This window comes from Borostomias antarcticus, assembly GCF_949987555.1.
Source record: "Borostomias antarcticus genome assembly, chromosome: 24".
Taxonomy (NCBI): Eukaryota; Metazoa; Chordata; class Actinopteri; order Stomiiformes; family Stomiidae; genus Borostomias; species Borostomias antarcticus.
In genome coordinates, this window is record NC_140257.1 from 3,294,635 (window position 1) to 3,312,747 (window position 18,113).

An 18,113-nucleotide genomic window follows, 5' to 3' on the forward strand; every position below is an offset into this window, starting at 1 on the left:
GGTACGAGTGCTTGCGACCGTACACGGTCAAGTTCCAGTAACCTGGGGGAGGGGCACGAGGATTTAGGACATGAGGGGGCGTGGTCTGTTTAAACCACCGATTCTCAATAAGGCTGGATGGATTGTGTTCTACGTAGCATTTCCTTAATCAGACACTCTAACGTAGCATACTAGCATACAAGCATGATGTGGTAGCATATCGTTACATGAAAATAACACGGCGTTATGTGACTAGCATGCTAATTACGTGACACACAATAACATGAGAGGCGTGTCGTAAAACGCCGCAGAATGCTAACAGCGTGTCGTTGCGTAGAAACACTGTAGCATGTTAGCATGTTAGCACGTAGCACATTCTGACCCGTCTCTTTGAAGACCTTCTCGTCCGGCTGCACCACGGAGCACAGGCTGTTGATCACCAGGGTGCCCAGCTTCAGCGCGTTGCGCTCTGAGCTCTTGTAGTAGTCCAGGGAATTGTGGGTAAGCAGGAACCAGCGTTTCTTCAGCTTCAGGGAGGCGCGGCTGCTGTTCTTCATCTCGTTGTGGAGCCAGCCTGAGAGAGAGAGGGGCGACAGACCCAGGGAGAGTGAGGTCGAGCACAAACAGGCCGCAAGAAACACCGATACTAACGTCGCCCACAAGAACACACTGTTAATAAAGTAACGTTATCTAACCCTGACCATTGATCCGCTGTAGGCTAAACCCTAATTTTTGTGTGTGTGTGTGTGTGTGTGTGTGTGCGTGCCTGCGTGTTTGTGTGTGTGTGTGTGTGTGTGTGTGTCCTGACCCCGGACGATGAACTCCTGTCCCTGGACGCGTGCGTCCCCCTTGCAGCGCTGCAGCAGGGTGATCCAGTGGTGCATCTCCTCCGGCGTGTCGGCGTTGCAGTGGAGCACCCTGTTAGCCGTGATCATCACCAAAGAATTGGGCCTGGGGGGCGGGGACACAAAACGTTAGATTTGATCACAACAACGACAACAACAACAGCAGCAGCAATAACAACAGCAATAACAACAACAACAACAGCAACAACGACAACAACAACAGCAGCAACAACAACAGCAATAACAAAAACAACAAAAACAACAACAACAACAAAGGAAAAACATGTACGTCCCTCTGGCGCTCTCTGGTGAAAGCGAGGTATTTCATCAGTCATCTATGTACTGGACTTCCTTATTGAGGTATTGCTGATGGTAGCTGATGCACTGATGGTCTCTGCAGTGTGATTACTGATGTAGGATGGTACAGTAGCTGATGTACTCATGGTTACTGCAGTGTGATGGTAGCTGATGTACTCATGGTTACTGCAGTGTGATGGTAGCTGATGTACTCATGGTTACTGGAGTGTGATGGTAGTTGATGTACTCATGGTTACTGCAGTGTGATGGTAGCTGATGTACTCATGGTTACTGCAGTGTGATGGTAGCTGATGTACTCATGGTTACTGCAGTGTGATGGTAGCTGATGTACTCATGGTTACTGCAGTGTGATGGTAGCTGATGTACTCATGGTTACTGCAGTGTGATGGTAGCTGATGTACTCATGGTTACTGCAGTGTGATGGTAGCTGATGTACTCATGGTTACTGCAGTGTGATGGTAGCTGATGTACTCATGGTTACTGCAGTGTGATGACTCTTACCTCTCAGGGTTGTCTGAGGCACAGACCGAGTCTATCATCCCTACATCCAAGGTTCCCTGAGAGAGAGAGAGAGAGAGAGAGAGAGAGAGAGAGAGAGAGAGGGAGAGAGAGACGGGGGAGTGATAAACCTTTATAAGAGAGACTATAAACATGAATGCACACAAACACACACGCACACACACACACACACACACACACACACACACACAAACACACACACACACACACACACACACCCCCTCCCCCAACAGTACAAAACCATTCCCTTCCCACTCAACACGCTTTCTGAAACCGCCCATAACAGTATTAAACCCTGTAGGTGCAGGACTCACCACGGCATTCTGGGGGTTGGCCTGCTCGTCATGCATCTCCCTGATCTCCTGCTCCGTGGAACCGTGCACCTGACTCAGCACGCTGAACCACTGGCTGCAGCCAATCAGAGAGAGAGGGAGAGGGTGTCAGACAATCACAGAGAGACAGGGAGAGGGCGTCAGCCAATCACAGAGAGACAGGGAGAGGGCGTCAGCCAAACGGCGACCATTATCGCGATCGGCTCACCAATCACATACGCATGTGTGCACACGCCAGACACACACACACAAAAATGAAACGAACAAAGGCAACATAATGCATAGTGTCTCTCCATGACGAATGGGACGTATTGTCCCTGTGCTGTCATGGAGACGTACCTGGCGTCCTCGGCAGACTCTGCGATCAGGTGGTAGGTCCGCTCCCGCATCACGATGTCGATTCCATTCTCCTTCCCCGTGTTGTCCACAATCTCCCTGCAACACAGAAGAATCAGGCGCCGCTCAAACTTCAACCCCCAGACTCAGGAATAGGATACGGAGCGGGTTAGGGTGAGGGGATCTGAGCACAGGACTGGTGTGTGTCTGTGTGTGTGTGAGTGTGAGTGTGCCTGGGTCCAGGTAGAGGCAGGGGTCGGGGGTAGGGTGGGGCTAGGAAAAGGATACGGACCCAGGTTAGGGTGAGGGGAAGGGGGACTGGGCCCAGGTCCAGGCCTAAAGCCGGAAGTGGACTGGTGTATGTGTGTGTGTACGTGTGTGTGTGTGTGTGTGTGTTAAGAGTATAAGAGGGAGAGACCCTAGGGAGGATGACAGGGTTAGTGGCTGTACTGGACATCCACAGCAGACATGGGGGTATCTATCGGACTCAGGGTGGTCTGCAGGTGACAGGGGGGCATCTACTGGACCTGGTTAGAAGTTCGGGGGGAGAGAGAGAGGCACTAGGGAGAGGGGAGGCTTACTTGGCGGCGTGCATATCCAGCATGCCCTTCATCTTGTCCTCGCCGTCGTTCTCGAAGTACATGAGCTTGCTCTGGCGCAGGACGAACCAGCGGCGCTTCCAGTTGCGGCGGGACAGCGTGGACGAGCCGCCGCCCTTCTTGTTGAGCCAGCCCTGCTTCAGCGCCTCCTGCTTGGCCCGGAACCACAGGAACGTCTCGTCCTTCAGCACGCACCAACGCCGGCGCCATGTGTTCATCAGACCGCCTGGGGGGGGGGGGGGGGGGGGCATGGGCATCTGCTCCTCTGAGCCCCTCATGAGACGGGGAGCAGCCAGGCGTGGGGGGGCGGGGGGCATGGTGGGGGGGTACCCAGCCAAACCCACTCTGAACCCTTTCCAACTCCCCTGCTCCCTTCCTCTGCCCTCCAGGTCACCTCTGACATGATTGCTAAACTTCACAGGTCAGTGATTTCTACTAGGAAGAGGGGGAGTGTGTGTCCTGAGAGTATTGAGACAGGGCCTCTACCTGGTCCTGAGAGTATTGAGACAGGGCCTCTACCTGGTCCTGAGAGTATTGAGACAGGGCCTCTACCTGGTCCTGAGAGTATTGAGACAGGGCCTCTACCTGGTCCTGAGAGTATTGAGACAGGGCCTCTACCTGGTCCAGAGAGTATTGAGACAGGGCCTCTACCTGGTCCTGAGAGTATTGAGACAGGGCCTCTACCTGGTCCTGAGAGTATTGAGACAGGGCCTCTACCTGGTCCTGAGAGTATTGAGACAGGGCCTCTACCTGGTCCTGAGAGTATTGAGACAGGGCCTCTACCTGGTCCTGAGAGTATTGAGACAGGGCCTCTACCTGGTCCTGAGAGTATTGAGACAGGGCCTCTACCTGGTCCTGAGAGTATTGAGACAGGGCCTCTACCTGCTGGGGGACTGTCACTACTCATGGTCTTGGCCTTGTTAGTGTGAATGCTGTAAACATTCACACTATTGTTATCCAGTTCTTTATAGTTAGGTGGGCTGGCTTGAAGAAGCTGGTGGAATGTTCAGTATCATTATGTTTTTAGAGTGGTGGCAGCAGTTGCTTTGAAAATATTCACACATTTTGTAAACTGCTGGCACTCCTACAGTTTTGGACGTTCACACACATATTATATATCAATATGTTCACACAACTGTGGTGATTCGTACAATGTAAGTCTCTAAGTTGTGTGACTTACAGTTTTCGCTGTATGACGATTTTTTCGGCAACTGTGCTCTCATTGAAACGTATGGCAACGCACTCTAACTTTTGAGCTGTTAATTTTGTATTTTTACCCTTTTTCTAATTTGTCACTATGCCTACAGTTTTAACAGCTCACACACATATTTTATATCAAAATGTTCACACAACTGTGCTGATTCGTACAATATAAGTATCTAAGCTGTGTGACTTATAGTTTTCGCTGTATGATGATTTGTTCGGCAACTGCGCTCTCCATTGAAACGTATGGGCCCACACTAACTTTTGAGCTGCTAATTTTGCATTTTTACCCTTTTTCTAACTTGTCGCCATCCCTACAGTTTTTAAGCTACACAGACATATCATAGCCTAAAATGTTCAGCATTTTCTCCGGATTCCTACGGTGTCAATATCAAGGCTGTGACCTTTATACTTTTTGAGAGAGAGCTGTCTGAAGCCGGCATGCCTTTCCATTGAAGTGAATGAGAGGATGCTCACAGTACGCTCTCTGTACAGGCACCCTTTTATGACTACTGTGGTAGCATTCATATTCCTTCCTTCCTTCCTTCCTTCCTTCTTTCCTTCCTTCCTTCCTTCCTTCCTTCCTTATATTCAAAGAAATATTCAGAATGACACTCTTTTTCAGGCTGTAAACTCATATTAATACCTTTTCTCCTCTTTCAGCTATTGAACTCAATAAAACTATGAGTTATGACGAGTGGTTAAATCAATTTTCAGTGTAGTAGCCTACTAGCTGTACTTATAACAAACACATACTACTTCTCACTGCAACTGCTTCTCACTTCAACTTCCATACAAAACCTCCACAGCTACTGCTTGGCCCCGGAGTGGGCTATAGACACACGGTCTCCAATGAGGGGTGCAAGGGGATGGCCAATCACTGACCTCCTCCTGACTGGCTCTGGAGACGGAGTCTCGCCATCACGCCATTATCCACGCCACAGTCCCCACATCTCAGCCCCTGAGTTGGCTAAAGACACAGCTTTCACAGTTGCGTGCATGTGGGTGGCCTGGAGCATGTGGGTGGCCCGGAGAGCAGTACACTGTCCTCGACCGGCTCTGACCAGAGGGGGCGGAGTCTCGCTCCCAGGCCACTACCACACCACGGACCTCACAACACAGCCTCTGAGGTGGCTAGAGACACACTGTCTTCACTGGTGAAGGCAGGTGAGTAGCCCGACGGGGCCTTCACTGTCCACGACCGGCTCTGACCCAAGGGGGCAAAGTCTGGCTACCACGCCACTAAACACGCCACGGACACCACAACTCAGCCCTTGAGTGGGCTAGAGACACATGGTCTTCATGGGTGGGTGCATGGAGATTGCCAAGAGATCACTGTACTGTCCCCGATCGGTTGTGACCCAAGGAGGCGGAGTCTTGCCACCACGCCACTATCCACGCCAGACCCCACAACTCAGCCCGAGTGTGCTAGAGACACACGGTCTTCACCAGTGGGTGCAAAGAGATTGCCCGGAGGTCAATGTACTGCCCCCGACCAGCTCTGACCCAAGGGGGCAGTCTTTCCACCACGCCACCATCCACGCCATGGACCACAGAACTCAGCCCATGTGGGCTAGAGACACAGGGTCTTCACCGTTTGGTGCATAGAGATTGCCCAGAGGTCACTGTACTGTCCCCGACAGGCTTCCAAGCTTTTAAGCTATACATTCCATCATTTATTCCATCTTTCAACTTTGACAGTATTACTCTATTGCTCATCTTTCAAGCTAAAGACTAAAGGCTTAAACTACTCAGGTTGAAAAGTTTAAAAGTATTTAAGTTCTTAGCTTCTTTAGGTAATGCAGTTCCAATTCTGCCAGTTTCACATTTCAGCTAAGCTTCCAGGTTCTCCATCTTACAAGCTTTTAGCAATACATTCCATCATTTAGTCCATGTTTCAGCTTTGACAGTATTACAGTTTATCTTCCACCTTTTGTTGCAGTGTATTTCAGTTTTTAGCTTCTTTAGGCAATGCAGTTCAGCTTCCAATTCTGCCAGTTTCACATTTCAGCTTCCAGGCTTTTCAGCTTCCAGGATTTTCAACTATTCAGGTGTGATGCATTTGACATTTCAGATTTTTCACATCCATGCATTTTCAGCAATGCTTTTGCTATTCCATTCAACTGCTCAGCATTCACATGCAATTTTCTAGTTAATGACTGCAGTGCCATCTAGTGGATACCCACTAAACCCTAAAAATGATCTTTCAGTCAGATTTGAAATGACAGGTATAATGGGTATAATGATCAATTGTGACAAAATTCAATTATATTTTAGTGATAAAATGATCACTAAAACCGTGCTTGATTTTTTTGCTTTGAAAAACTCACTGTAAATGCTCTCCAGCATCAACCAAAGTTAGCAACACTCTCCAAGACACATTATTTTTCATGCTTAAGCAAACAACAATTGCTTGGTGCTGCTAATTTTATTTGTGGTTTTCAATATGAAAATGATTTCAGTTTCTAGCAGTCGTTTTTTGAACATTTTCAGCACATTTTAACAATACCACAATAATACTGATAACCATGATAATTTTGGTCTCCATAATCGTGATGTGAAATTTTCATGCCTTTCCATCTCTAGACAGCACTGAGAATCCAATTCGCAACTGTATGTAACTTTGATAATATCCCAGTCAACTGTGATTCGTAGCTCATGTGTGATCTGTAGATTACGGTGTATGTAGGTGAAAAACTCATCGTGTTCAACCAGCGAATCCATGAAGAGGATGTAGTCACCTTTGATGTGGAGGAAGCTGTGGAAGTAGGGCAGCGGGACGCAGCTGTAGACCGAGTCGCGCCGGTACGACAGCTCGTCGTCCGAGTCGAACCTGTCAAAGTCGTCTTCGCTGTCCTCAAACTGAACAGAGACAGTGGGTATACGTTAGCATGATAGTGACTTACTGCACCAGCGTACTGTTCTGATCTGCAACAACCCATGGAACCTACTACCAACAGAAATGATAACCATGACACATAAATATATGTTCAAAAAACAAAGAAGGAAACACTTGGGTACTGCATGCTTGAGACACTAGATGGTGATGCTCTGGAAATGGAAATGTGTACTTAGGTTATTAATAACCCCCCTACCCTACCCCCCACCCTCTCCACCCAGTACAGAGCCCTACCCTACCCCCCACCCTCTCCACCCAGTACAGAGACCTACCCTACCCCCCACCCTCTCCACCCAGTACAGAGCCCTACCCTACCCCCCACCCTCTCCACCCAGTACAGAGCCCTACCCTACCCCCCACCCTCTCCACCCAGTACAGAGCCCTACCCTACCCCCCACCCTCTCCACCCAGTACAGAGCCCCACCCTACCCCCCACCCTCTCCACCCAGTACAGAGCCCTACCCTACCCCCCACCCTCTCCACCCAGTACAGAGCCCTACCCTACCCCCCACCCTCTCCACCCAGTACAGAGCCCTACCCTACCCCCCACCCTCTCCACCCAGTACAGAGCCCTACCCTACCCCCCACCCTCTCCACCCAGTACAGAGCCCTACCCTACCCCCCACCCTCTCCACCCAGTACAGAGCCCCACCCTACCCCCCACCCTCTCCACCCAGTACAGAGCCCTACCCTACCCCCCACCCTCTCCACCCAGTACAGAGCCCTACCCTACCCCCCACCCTCTCCACCCAGTACAGAGCCCTACCCTACCCCCCACCCTCTCCACCCAGTACAGAGCCCTACCCTACCCCCCACCCTCTCCACCCAGTACAGAGCCCTACCCTACCCCCCACCCTCTCCACCCAGTACAGAGCCCTACCCCCCACCCTCTCCACCCAGTACAGAGCCCTACCCTACCCCCCACCCTCTCCACCCAGTACAGAGCCCTACCCTACCCCCCACCCTCTCCACCCAGTACAGAGCCATCACCAGTTCCAGGATGAGATCGGTCCTAACCCGTGAACCCCCGCTCAGGCCCCCCAGGGCAGCCGCTGAGTCGGAACACACAACCCCCCGCTGCGGGCGCGCACGCTCAACCCAGTCCAGCGCCCACACCAGCGCCATCACCTCAGCAGTGAACACCGACAGCCCATCAGGCAGCCGCCTGCCCTCGGTAAAACGCAACTGGGGGGTATGGATGGCAAAACCAGCCTTCCCACTCCGGGGGTCCACCGAACCATCTGTGAAGATCTGATACGCGAGGCCACCATAGTCCAGGACAGACCGGATCAAAGCCTGATACACCATAAGCATCGTCCCCCTGACAGCCCCCCAATCACTCCCCGCAAGGCACCTCAACACATTCACCACCTTCTCACACCTCTCCACCGTTCTATCAACACATTCACCACCTTCTCACACCTCTCCACCGTTCTATCAACACATTCACCACCTTCTCACACCTCTCCACCGTTCTATCAACACATTCACCACCTTCTCACACCTCTCCACCGTTCTATCAACACATTCACCACCTTCTCACACCTCTCCACCGTTCTATCAACACATTCACCACCTTCTCACACCTCTCCACCGTTCTATCAACACATTCACCACCTTCTCACACCTCTCCACCGTTCTATCAACACATTCACCACCTTCTCACACCTCTCCACCGTTCTATCAACACATTCACCACCTTCTCACACCTCTCCACCGTTCTATCAACACATTCACCACCTTCTCACACCTCTCCACCGTTCTATCCAGACATTCACCACCTTCTCACACCTCTCCACCGTTCTATCAACACATTCACCACCTTCTCACACCTCTCCACCGTTCTATCAACACATTCATCACCTTCTCACACCTCGCCACCGTTCTATCAACACATTCACCACCTTCTCACACCTCGCCACCGTTCTATCAACACATTCACCACCTTCTCACACCTCTCCACCGTTCTATCAACACATTCACCACCTTCTCACACCTCTCCACCGTTCTATCAACACATTCACCACCTTCTCACACCTCTCCACCGTTCTATCAACACATTCACCACCTTCTCACACCTCTCCACCGTTCTATCAACACATTCACCACCTTCTCACACCTCTCCACCGTTCTATCAACACATTCACCACCTTCTTACACCTCTCCACCGTTCTATCAACACATTCACCACCTTCTCACACCTCTCCACCGTTCTATCAACACATTCACCACCTTCTCACACCTCTCCACCGTTCTATCAACACATTCACCACCTTCTCACACCTCTCCACCGTTCTATCAACACATTCACCACCTTCTCACACCTCTCCACCGTTCTATCAACACATTCACCACCTTCTCACACCTCTCCACCGTTCTATCAACACATTCACCACCTTCTCACACCTCTCCACCGTTCTATCAACACATTCACCACCTTCTCACACCTCTCCACCGTTCTATCAACACATTCACCACCTTCTCACACCTCTCCACCGTTCTATCCACATGCACCCTCCAGGTCAGCCTCTCATCAAAGTACACCCCCAGAAACCGAAATATCTTAACCCTCTCCAGTGGCTGCCCATACAGGGACAACCCCAGCCCTCCCCCCTTCCGCTTGTGCCCAAACACCACCATCTTCGGCTTCTCCACCGACAACCTAAACCCCCCACCTCCCCGCCCACTCCTCCACCTGCCCCAGCACCTCCTGCATCTTCCTCATCAAAAACCCTTTGCTTCTTCTGTGATTGAAAACACTTATTTTAAGGGCTTCATAACGAAGGCTGGCTAACTTCAAATACCATTGAAAACCCCACTGATGGGGCTGCACAGGGTGGATGGAGAGAGGGAAGCAAAGTGCTACAGTCTATGTTTCTGGGAGATGTCAGCGAAAGGGAAATTGTGTCCATGGTAACGAAATTGAAAAGTAAAACATCAATAGATGGGATAGACATGATAATTGTGAAAAAGACCATTGATTGTATCATCAAACCTCTCTGTTACTGTATGTCTTTAATCTTTCTTTCCACACAGGGACCTTTCCAAACAGAATGAAGGTAGCAAAGGTTATTCCACTTTTCAAAGCAGGAGATAAACATAGCTTTACTAACTATAGACCAGTGTCACTGCTGTCACAATTTTCCAAAGTGCTTGAAAAACTATTTGTACAAAAACTGGATAAGTTCATTGAAAAGAATAGTGTTGAGTGAGAGCCAGTATGGGTTTAGGTCCAAACGTTCTACAGCTTCAGCTCTGATGAATATCATAGAAGACACAGCAACAGCTTCAGACAGTAAGAAGTATACAATAGGGGAGTTTATTGATATAAAAAAAAGCATTTGACAGCATAGATCATTCTATTTTATTCTCAAAGTTACATACTTATGGTGTGAGAGGAATGGTCCTAGACTGGTCAAGCAGCTATTTAGACACATCAGAGCATATGAGGATTGAATGTAGGATTCCACAAGGTTCAGTCTTGGGACCTAAACTTTTCATTTTATATATTAATTATATTTGTGATGTATCGAAGATATTGCGATTTGTACTTTTTTGCAGATGACACCAATTTTTATAGTTCTGGACATGATTTAAAAACTTTAGCAAATACAATTGAACAAGAAATGGTCAAACTTAAACAATGGTTTGATGAAAATAAGTTATCATTCAATCTAAAGAAAACAAAAAGTATGATTTTTGGTAAGAGAAAAAATGATGAAAATGTGTTACTGGCAATAGATGGAAGCAATATTGAAAGAGTATCTGAACCACGATTTTTGGGAGTAACATTAGATGATGGTCTGACATGGAAACAAAAAGATGTCAAAGAGTATTTTTGTGTTAAACAAAGTTAATATAATATAATGCAAAAATACAATGCAATTCCAACACTTTACTGTTCAGGCCTATTGCCATATATCAACTACTGTGTGGTAGTGTGGGGTAATACATATCAGAGCAACATAAATCCATTGTACATTCTACACAAGAGAGCGGTCAGAATTATTCATAAAGCAAGTTTTCGGGAACACACAAATATATTATTTATTAAATCTGGATTATTGAAATTGAAAGAGCAAATTGAGTTACAGACACTGATAATTACTATGGAACTCTTTGAATAATGAACTAAAGCACTGTAGCACAATATTTCAATTAAAAAAATGTATAGATATAGAACATTCAGACTCTATGAAAATGCATAGTTGGGTTTTCACCTTGGATTATTATTCATGTATTATATATCTTATGCGTATATATGCTTGGTTTGGTTTATTTTGCATTGCGCTTGTTGGTGGAATGGGCTGACCATTAAGCAATGCTATGCTCATTTGAATAAGGGGGCAGGTAAAAATAAGATTTTATCTTCATCCTGCTCCTTCTCGATCATGGATGATGATGATGTGGAAATTGAAGCAACTCCAACCAACTCTCCAAGAGGATCATGGGTAACCACGAGAGTGGTTCACTAATCCTGATCAAAGAGAAGTGGTGAGCACTAATCCTGATCAAAGAGAAGTGGTGAGCACTAATCCTGATCAAAGAGAAGTGGTGAGCACTAATCCTGATCAAAGAGAAGTGGGGAGGAGTGTGAAGCTTCAGACCAGACCAGCAGCGCCATTTAGCGGTGACATTATGATGATGATTATAAGGGCCCACAAGCAAGCAGGGCCCACAAAAAACAAGATGTCCCTCTTTCTATGAAGAAATTGTCTGCATGTAGATCAGTCACACTAATGCTGCATCAGAATTCAAATTAAGCCACAAATAATGCAATACAGATTTAAAAAGTTTTAATTTCCTGAGCAATATCCCCCTTCTTAAATGGTTTGGTCCATGCCATGGTTCATGCTGGCAAGTCTCACCTCTTTTGACATTAACGTCACTATACCGGCTGGCTGTCAAATACTAGCACTAATAGCCTAACGATAAATCATAAACATCAAGCCCATATAATCCTGGCACCAGAAAAGAGTGAAGAGGGAGGCCAGGAGAAAAGAGTGGAGAGAGAGGCCAGGAGAAAAGAGTGGAGAGAGAGGCCAGGAGAAAAGAGTGGAAAGAGAGGCCAGGAGAAAAGAGTGGAGAGAGAGGCCAGGAGAAAAGAGTGGAGAGAGAGGCCAGGAGAAAAGAGTGGAGAGAGAGGCCAGGAGAAAAGAGTGGAAAGAGAGGCCAGGAGAAAAGAGTGGAGAGAGAGGCCAGGAGAAAAGAGTGGAGAGAGAGGCCAGGAGAAAAGAGTGGAGAGAGAGGCCACTACAGTTCTAGTACGCTAGCTTTCACTAGCCAGCCTCAACCACTGCACTGTTCTAGTGAGGTGGCTACTGTTAGCTAGCTTGCCAGCTGGCACACTTGCAAATACTTCCTGTCCAAATAAATGCATAAAAATCCAGTAGCAGCAGCCAGGACACATGTTTCCATTCTCATGAATGCTTAAATTATAATGTGCTATGCTAGCTAGCCGGTCCTGTTGACATGTCTTTTTAAAACCTTTATGTGCTGCTACTCACAGAATCAGCTGTGGCCCCTCTGATCTAGACACCCACCCCCAGCCCCCAGAAGATGCTTTAGATGGTGAGTGAGTGACTGGTAGACACTGGTTGGCTATTAAACTTATTACTAAACTACTGTACTGCTATGAATAGCAAAATTTAGCTTTAAGTTAACCCAGGTTAAGATAGCCTACATATGAAACAGTTACATTACATAAAGAAATTAATGGTTAATAAATACATAAATAGTGTTAAGTTAATTCATGATTTCTTTTTAAAACATTTATGTCCTGCTACTCACAGAATCAGCTGTGGCCTCGTCTGACCTAGACACCCACCCCCAGCCCCCAAAAGATGCTTTAGATGGTGAGTGAGTGAGGTAGATACTGGTTGGCGAGTTAAACTTATTACTGAACTACTGTACTGAATAGCAACATGTAGATGTAATCCAGGTTAAGATAGCCTACGTATGAAACAGTTACATTACATAAATAAATAAATAAATTGTGTTGTTAATTCATAGAAATTCATATAGAGTTGATTTCAGTTTCAATGCTGATTTGTTCAGTTATTTTTTGTTATTTTAGAGAGGGTATTTGCTCTTGAAATAAGAGAGGTTATTAGCTAATCAACAGCCGCCTAGCCAGCTTCCTGTAAACTCTACAGTGCTACATAGATTTATTCCCAAGTCTTAAGAAGACACTGTTCTGGTCTTACTGTTTACAGAGCCAGGTCCTAGCCAGTTAGAAACAGAGAGTGAAGGGAGTGAAGAGGCTTATAGTAGTTCCAGTCATGAAACTGCTACAGACAGAGACAGTCCAAGCACAGGAAGAACACAAGTAAATGTCTATGGAGAGGTTAATTGGAAAAAGAACATAGAGAAACAGAAAAATAATTACAAAATTATACATAATAATAATATATATTTTTTTTAAAAGGGGTCGAAAAAAGTGGTGACGAAAAGTCGGAGGGGTAGGGGCCCACACCAATATTCTTTAAGGGGGCCCAGAATTCCTAGCAACGGCCCTGCAGACCAGTCTCATAGAGAGACCAATCAACAAGATCTGTCTGCTGGTTCAGACACAGACCAGTCTCATAGAGAGACCAATCAACAAGATCTGTCTGCTGGTTCCGGCCAGCCAGTGAAGACCCACACTCACACACCCTCACGTAGAACGTGACAGAACATTTTTTGTTTGATAGCTCCTAGTTTTGGAATATTATTATTTACGCTTTTTGCCAATAACAATAGGGGCCGGTATGTAGGAGCAGTTTTGTGTTTTTTGATATGATGTGATGACGTCACTACCAGGCGTTCACATAATAAGGTAGAGGCACAGCTGTGCAGACAGGAACGCTGAGCTGATATAGGTTTTCAACCGCAAGCAACGTGGGATATACCGCTATAATGCGAAAACATTTTATTTTATTTCTGAGAGATCTAATTATGCTTTTTGACCTCATTTATGACTGACCTTTTTTGGACTATTGACTATGATTAAGCCCGACACATTCATTCACAAATCCAGATCTTCAAACAAGCAATCAAGTAAGTGGCAGCGCGTCAACCTTCTTTAAGCGTCCATTGAATTAGGCTTATTTGTTGTTGAAAGCTGTGACACTGAGATTTCTGGTTAGAAGGAAGCTCTAATATCAGGTCTAGTTCAGCAGTGGATTCAGAAACAGACCTGCAAACCTGAGAAGATAAAAGAAAACCGTTACAATGACCATCAGGCACAGTCAGTTGTAGTAGTTGGTGAAACTTTTCTGTGACAAGAGGAGTCTCACCTTAGCTAGCAGGCACCAGCATCCGCCCTGTGAAATAAACACAGAGAGGGTGAAGAGACAGAGGGGACACAATCACTATGTGATATTTCAACAAATAAATCAACATTGCTGCCACCATCCACTGAACACAGGAGCAGTATTCTTGAAAAATACATCTCTCAATGTATAAGTGAATCTTTCTTACATCATGATTATTTTACAGTGTGCTGCGTACATAACACACAGATGACTGTGAAGACTGGATGACTATGAAGACTGTACATGTTCTCTACACACAGATGACTATGAAGACTGTACATGTTCTCTACACACAGCTGATGACTCACCATTGGATTTCTTCTTCTGGTAGTAGATGAGTCCAGCCAGTGCAAAGACCAGTCCCAGCACCAGCCCAGACGCCCCGATGGCGATCTTATTCCTCTCAGACTCAGGCAGGGATGGGTCTGTCAAGGAGAAATGACCCTTCTGTTAGCATGTGATGACACTGTAGCTGTCCTGTATGTAGCTTCTGACAGACCACCATCTATCATACGCTAGCACACACAGTCACAGTCAGGGTCATTCAGGTACCCAGCCACAACACAGCACTCGTACCCTGCTCACCTGAACTCACCCCAGTACACCATGACAACACCCTAACAACAGCTGAGCAGTGAACTCACCCTAGTACACCATGACAACACCCTAACAACAGCTGAGCAGTGAACTCACCCTAGTACACCATGACAACACCCTAACAACAGCTGAACAGTGAACTCACCCTAGTACACCATGACAACACCCTAACAACAGCTGAACAGTGAACTCACCCTAGTACACCATGACAACACCCTAACAACAGCTGAACAGTGAACTCACCCTAGTACACCATGACAACACCCTAACAACAGCTGAACAGTGAACTCACCCTAGTACACCATGACAACACCCTAACAACAGCTGGACAGTGAACTCACCCTACTACACCATGACAACACCCTAACAACAGCTGAGCAGTGAACTCACCCTAGTACACCATGACAACACCCTAACAACAGCTGGACAGTGAACTCACCCTAGAACACCATGACAACACCCTAACAACAGCTGGACAGTGAACTCACCCTAGTACACCATGACAACACCCTAACAACAGCTGGACAGTGAACTCACCCTAGTACACCATGACAACACCCTAACAACAGCTGGACAGTGAACTCACCCTAGTACACCATGACAACACCCTAACAACAGCTGGACAGTGAACTCACCCCAGTCCTTCACGAGGGGTCTGTCCAGGCTGGCGTGCTCCACCATGCAGGAGATCTTCTCCCCGGATCTGGGCGTGTACTCCAGTTGGGAGTGGAACTGGTAGTACCAGTCACCGTTGACCGACTCCTCAGTGGAGATCACGTCTGAGGTCACTTCCTGTCCATCCCTCTTCCAGGTCACTCTGATCTTTTTGGGGTAGAAGTCATAGGCGCTGCACACCAGCATGGCAGGGTGTCTGCCACTAGAGGGGGTCACTGAGAGAAGTCTGACAGAGGGCTCCACTGATAGTGGAGGAAAAACAGCAACACATTAGTTCATATAACACTATCATTCATATCATATTGATCAGGGTTCTGTTCTCTATTAATTAACTCTATTATTGGTCTTCATTATATATACTGTATTATTGGTCTTTATTATATATACTGTATTATTGGTCTTTATTATATATACTGTATTATTGGTCTTTATTATATATACTCTATTATTTATCTTTAATATGTCTACTCTATTATTGGTCTTTAATATGTCTACTCTATTATTAATCTTTAATATATATGTTACGGTCAATGTGAGAAAACGGGGAATGTGAGCTTTTCCCGGTTATTGCGCACATCCCCGACCTCGCGGGGAATGTAGGAGGAACATGTGCGTTTCTCACATCTCCCGGGTAATGAGCACATTCCCCGACCTTGAGGGAGATGTGAGAAATTGGTTAGTATTCCTCACATCTCCCGTACGGTCGGGGATTGTGCACATTAACCGGGAAATGCTTACAATTCCCGACCTTGCGGTAAATCTAGCAAAGCGCAACCGTATGCAAAACGTCTGCGCAGCCGGGTGGTGGGAGAGGGCTCATGTGACGCCTCGGAGGATGTGCACCATAAGAGGCCCCCACGGTAGTTGGGCTATCGTTACTGGCGCACACCTGGGAGAGATTTATCATCTTTTCGTCTGTCTTTCGGCTAGCTAACGTGTAGGGTTCCTTTGGAGGTTCCCACCTTCCTGTTGTTGCAATGTTCCTTTTGCGTTTGTTAACTTGATCACCAGTGTAGGCCTATCCTCCTCATACTACTCACACTGTGTGCAGCATGGGCTATATTACTGTTCAAGGTCCCCACAGACTGTTATTAACTGTAGGGGAGGACCGGGACGAATGAAACACTTTTTGGTTTGATCAGATTTACACAGAAATTAATAAAGATGGAGATTAAATTTTTTGATGACAAACAACTTGTACATGTCCTTTACTAACCTATTAGTTGTGAGTTTCGTTCTGTGGTGTAACAGTTCAATTCAAGACGAATGAACAGAAGATGTGAATGTTTCTCTTGTCCCTGCCGTGCGGGGCGAGTGAACAGAGGAGTGGGACGAGTTAAACAGTGAGATTGTTTTGCTTATTGTGTTGCGTAGCCTCGCGGCTTGTAGGCTAATTATCTTAACTTTCAACACATGTATAATTAGACCCAATTTAATGTTTCCATTAATGCAATTGATGCTATGTATTCGAAAACCATGGGCAAAATGTCAAGCGCTTCTAGCCCTCTCCCACCACCCGGCTGCGCAGAGGTTTTGCATGCGGTTGGACTTTGCTAGATTTACCGCAAGGTCGGGAATTGTAAGCATTTCCCGGTTAATGTGCACAATCCCCGACCGTACGGGAGATGTGAGGAATACTAACCAATTTCTCACATCTCCCTCAAGGTCGGGGAATGTGCACATTACCCGGGAGATGTGAGAAACGCACATGTTCCTCCTACATTCCCCGCGAGGTCGGGGATGTGCGCAATAACCGGGAAAAGCTCACATTCCCCGTTTTCTCACATTGACCGTAACATATCCACCAGACAGAAGCTTCATTACAGGTTTTGTAGTGAACAGATGAAAGAGGTGTCGTATCATCTGGTGAGTGAGAGATGTGATGTTGTTGTGGTGAGGAGGGCAGCTCACCTGTCTTCTCCAGTACGGCAGGGAGGTTGATCTCAGCGTGGGGCTTGCAGTAACGCTCCAGCTTCGCTCGCCAACCAGCCATGTAAGCAGCATCATCATTAAAGATCTTAGCATTATACAGACCATAGTCAGTGTATCCCTCAAACCTGCCCTTAGTGCTGTTGAACCTCATTGACTCAATCTTATTATAAATATAAGACCTTATGTACTCATGCGGTTGCTCTGTAGAGTATAAGCAGTGTGCCACCGCGTAGTTCTCATATCCACCTGAAATATTGAAGAACAAATAATGCATGATCACAGTTTTCATCTGAATTCATTACACACTTTATTTTCTCATAATTCATGATAATCATGTCAAAGAACAATTCAGAAACATTCAATACAAATGTTATATGAAACAATATTCAACAATAAGATCACTGTCATTAGTTCATTGATGGAAAGCTAATTATACCTGGTAATACCATAGACTTTATACAGACTGTATTATACAGACTCACGGTGTGTAGTTTATGATAATGTAGCCTACCTGCTTTTTGCGTGGACAGAACCACAGCCATGCAAATGGAAAACACAGTTGACAAGGACATGTTCCTCCAGCG

The 18,113-nt window shown here is 46.7% G+C and overlaps 1 protein-coding gene and 1 pseudogene across 2 annotated transcripts in view; both read right to left on the reverse strand.

Annotated features, from left to right (window-relative positions):
• The window catches only part of LOC311325238 (unconventional myosin-X-like), a 13,757-nt pseudogene extending 5,413 nt beyond the window's left edge, over nucleotides 1-8,344 (reverse strand). The window contains exons 1-9 of the transcript in view: nucleotides 7,994-8,344; nucleotides 6,873-6,993; nucleotides 2,911-3,154; nucleotides 2,333-2,428; nucleotides 1,976-2,069; nucleotides 1,644-1,699; nucleotides 788-930; nucleotides 362-553; nucleotides 1-42 (exon numbers count right to left, since the gene is read on the reverse strand). The exon at nucleotides 1-42 is cut by the window's left edge and continues 116 nt beyond it. The product of the transcript in view is annotated as an unconventional myosin-X-like (transcript). The remainder of the gene's footprint in view (nucleotides 43-361; nucleotides 554-787; nucleotides 931-1,643; nucleotides 1,700-1,975; nucleotides 2,070-2,332; nucleotides 2,429-2,910; nucleotides 3,155-6,872; nucleotides 6,994-7,993) is intronic.
• A 5,964-nt stretch (nucleotides 8,345-14,308) lies between these two features.
• Nucleotides 14,309-17,590, reverse strand: LOC311325239 (HLA class II histocompatibility antigen, DQ beta 1 chain-like; the record flags this gene model as incomplete). The annotated part of the gene is made up of 4 exons (XM_084457907.1): nucleotides 14,309-14,334; nucleotides 14,634-14,750; nucleotides 15,558-15,839; nucleotides 17,509-17,590. The coding sequence occupies 4 exons, from the start codon at nucleotides 17,588-17,590 to the stop codon at nucleotides 14,309-14,311; spliced, it is 507 nt and encodes a 168-aa protein (XP_084314033.1).
• Nucleotides 17,591-18,113: the final 523 nt, after the last annotated feature.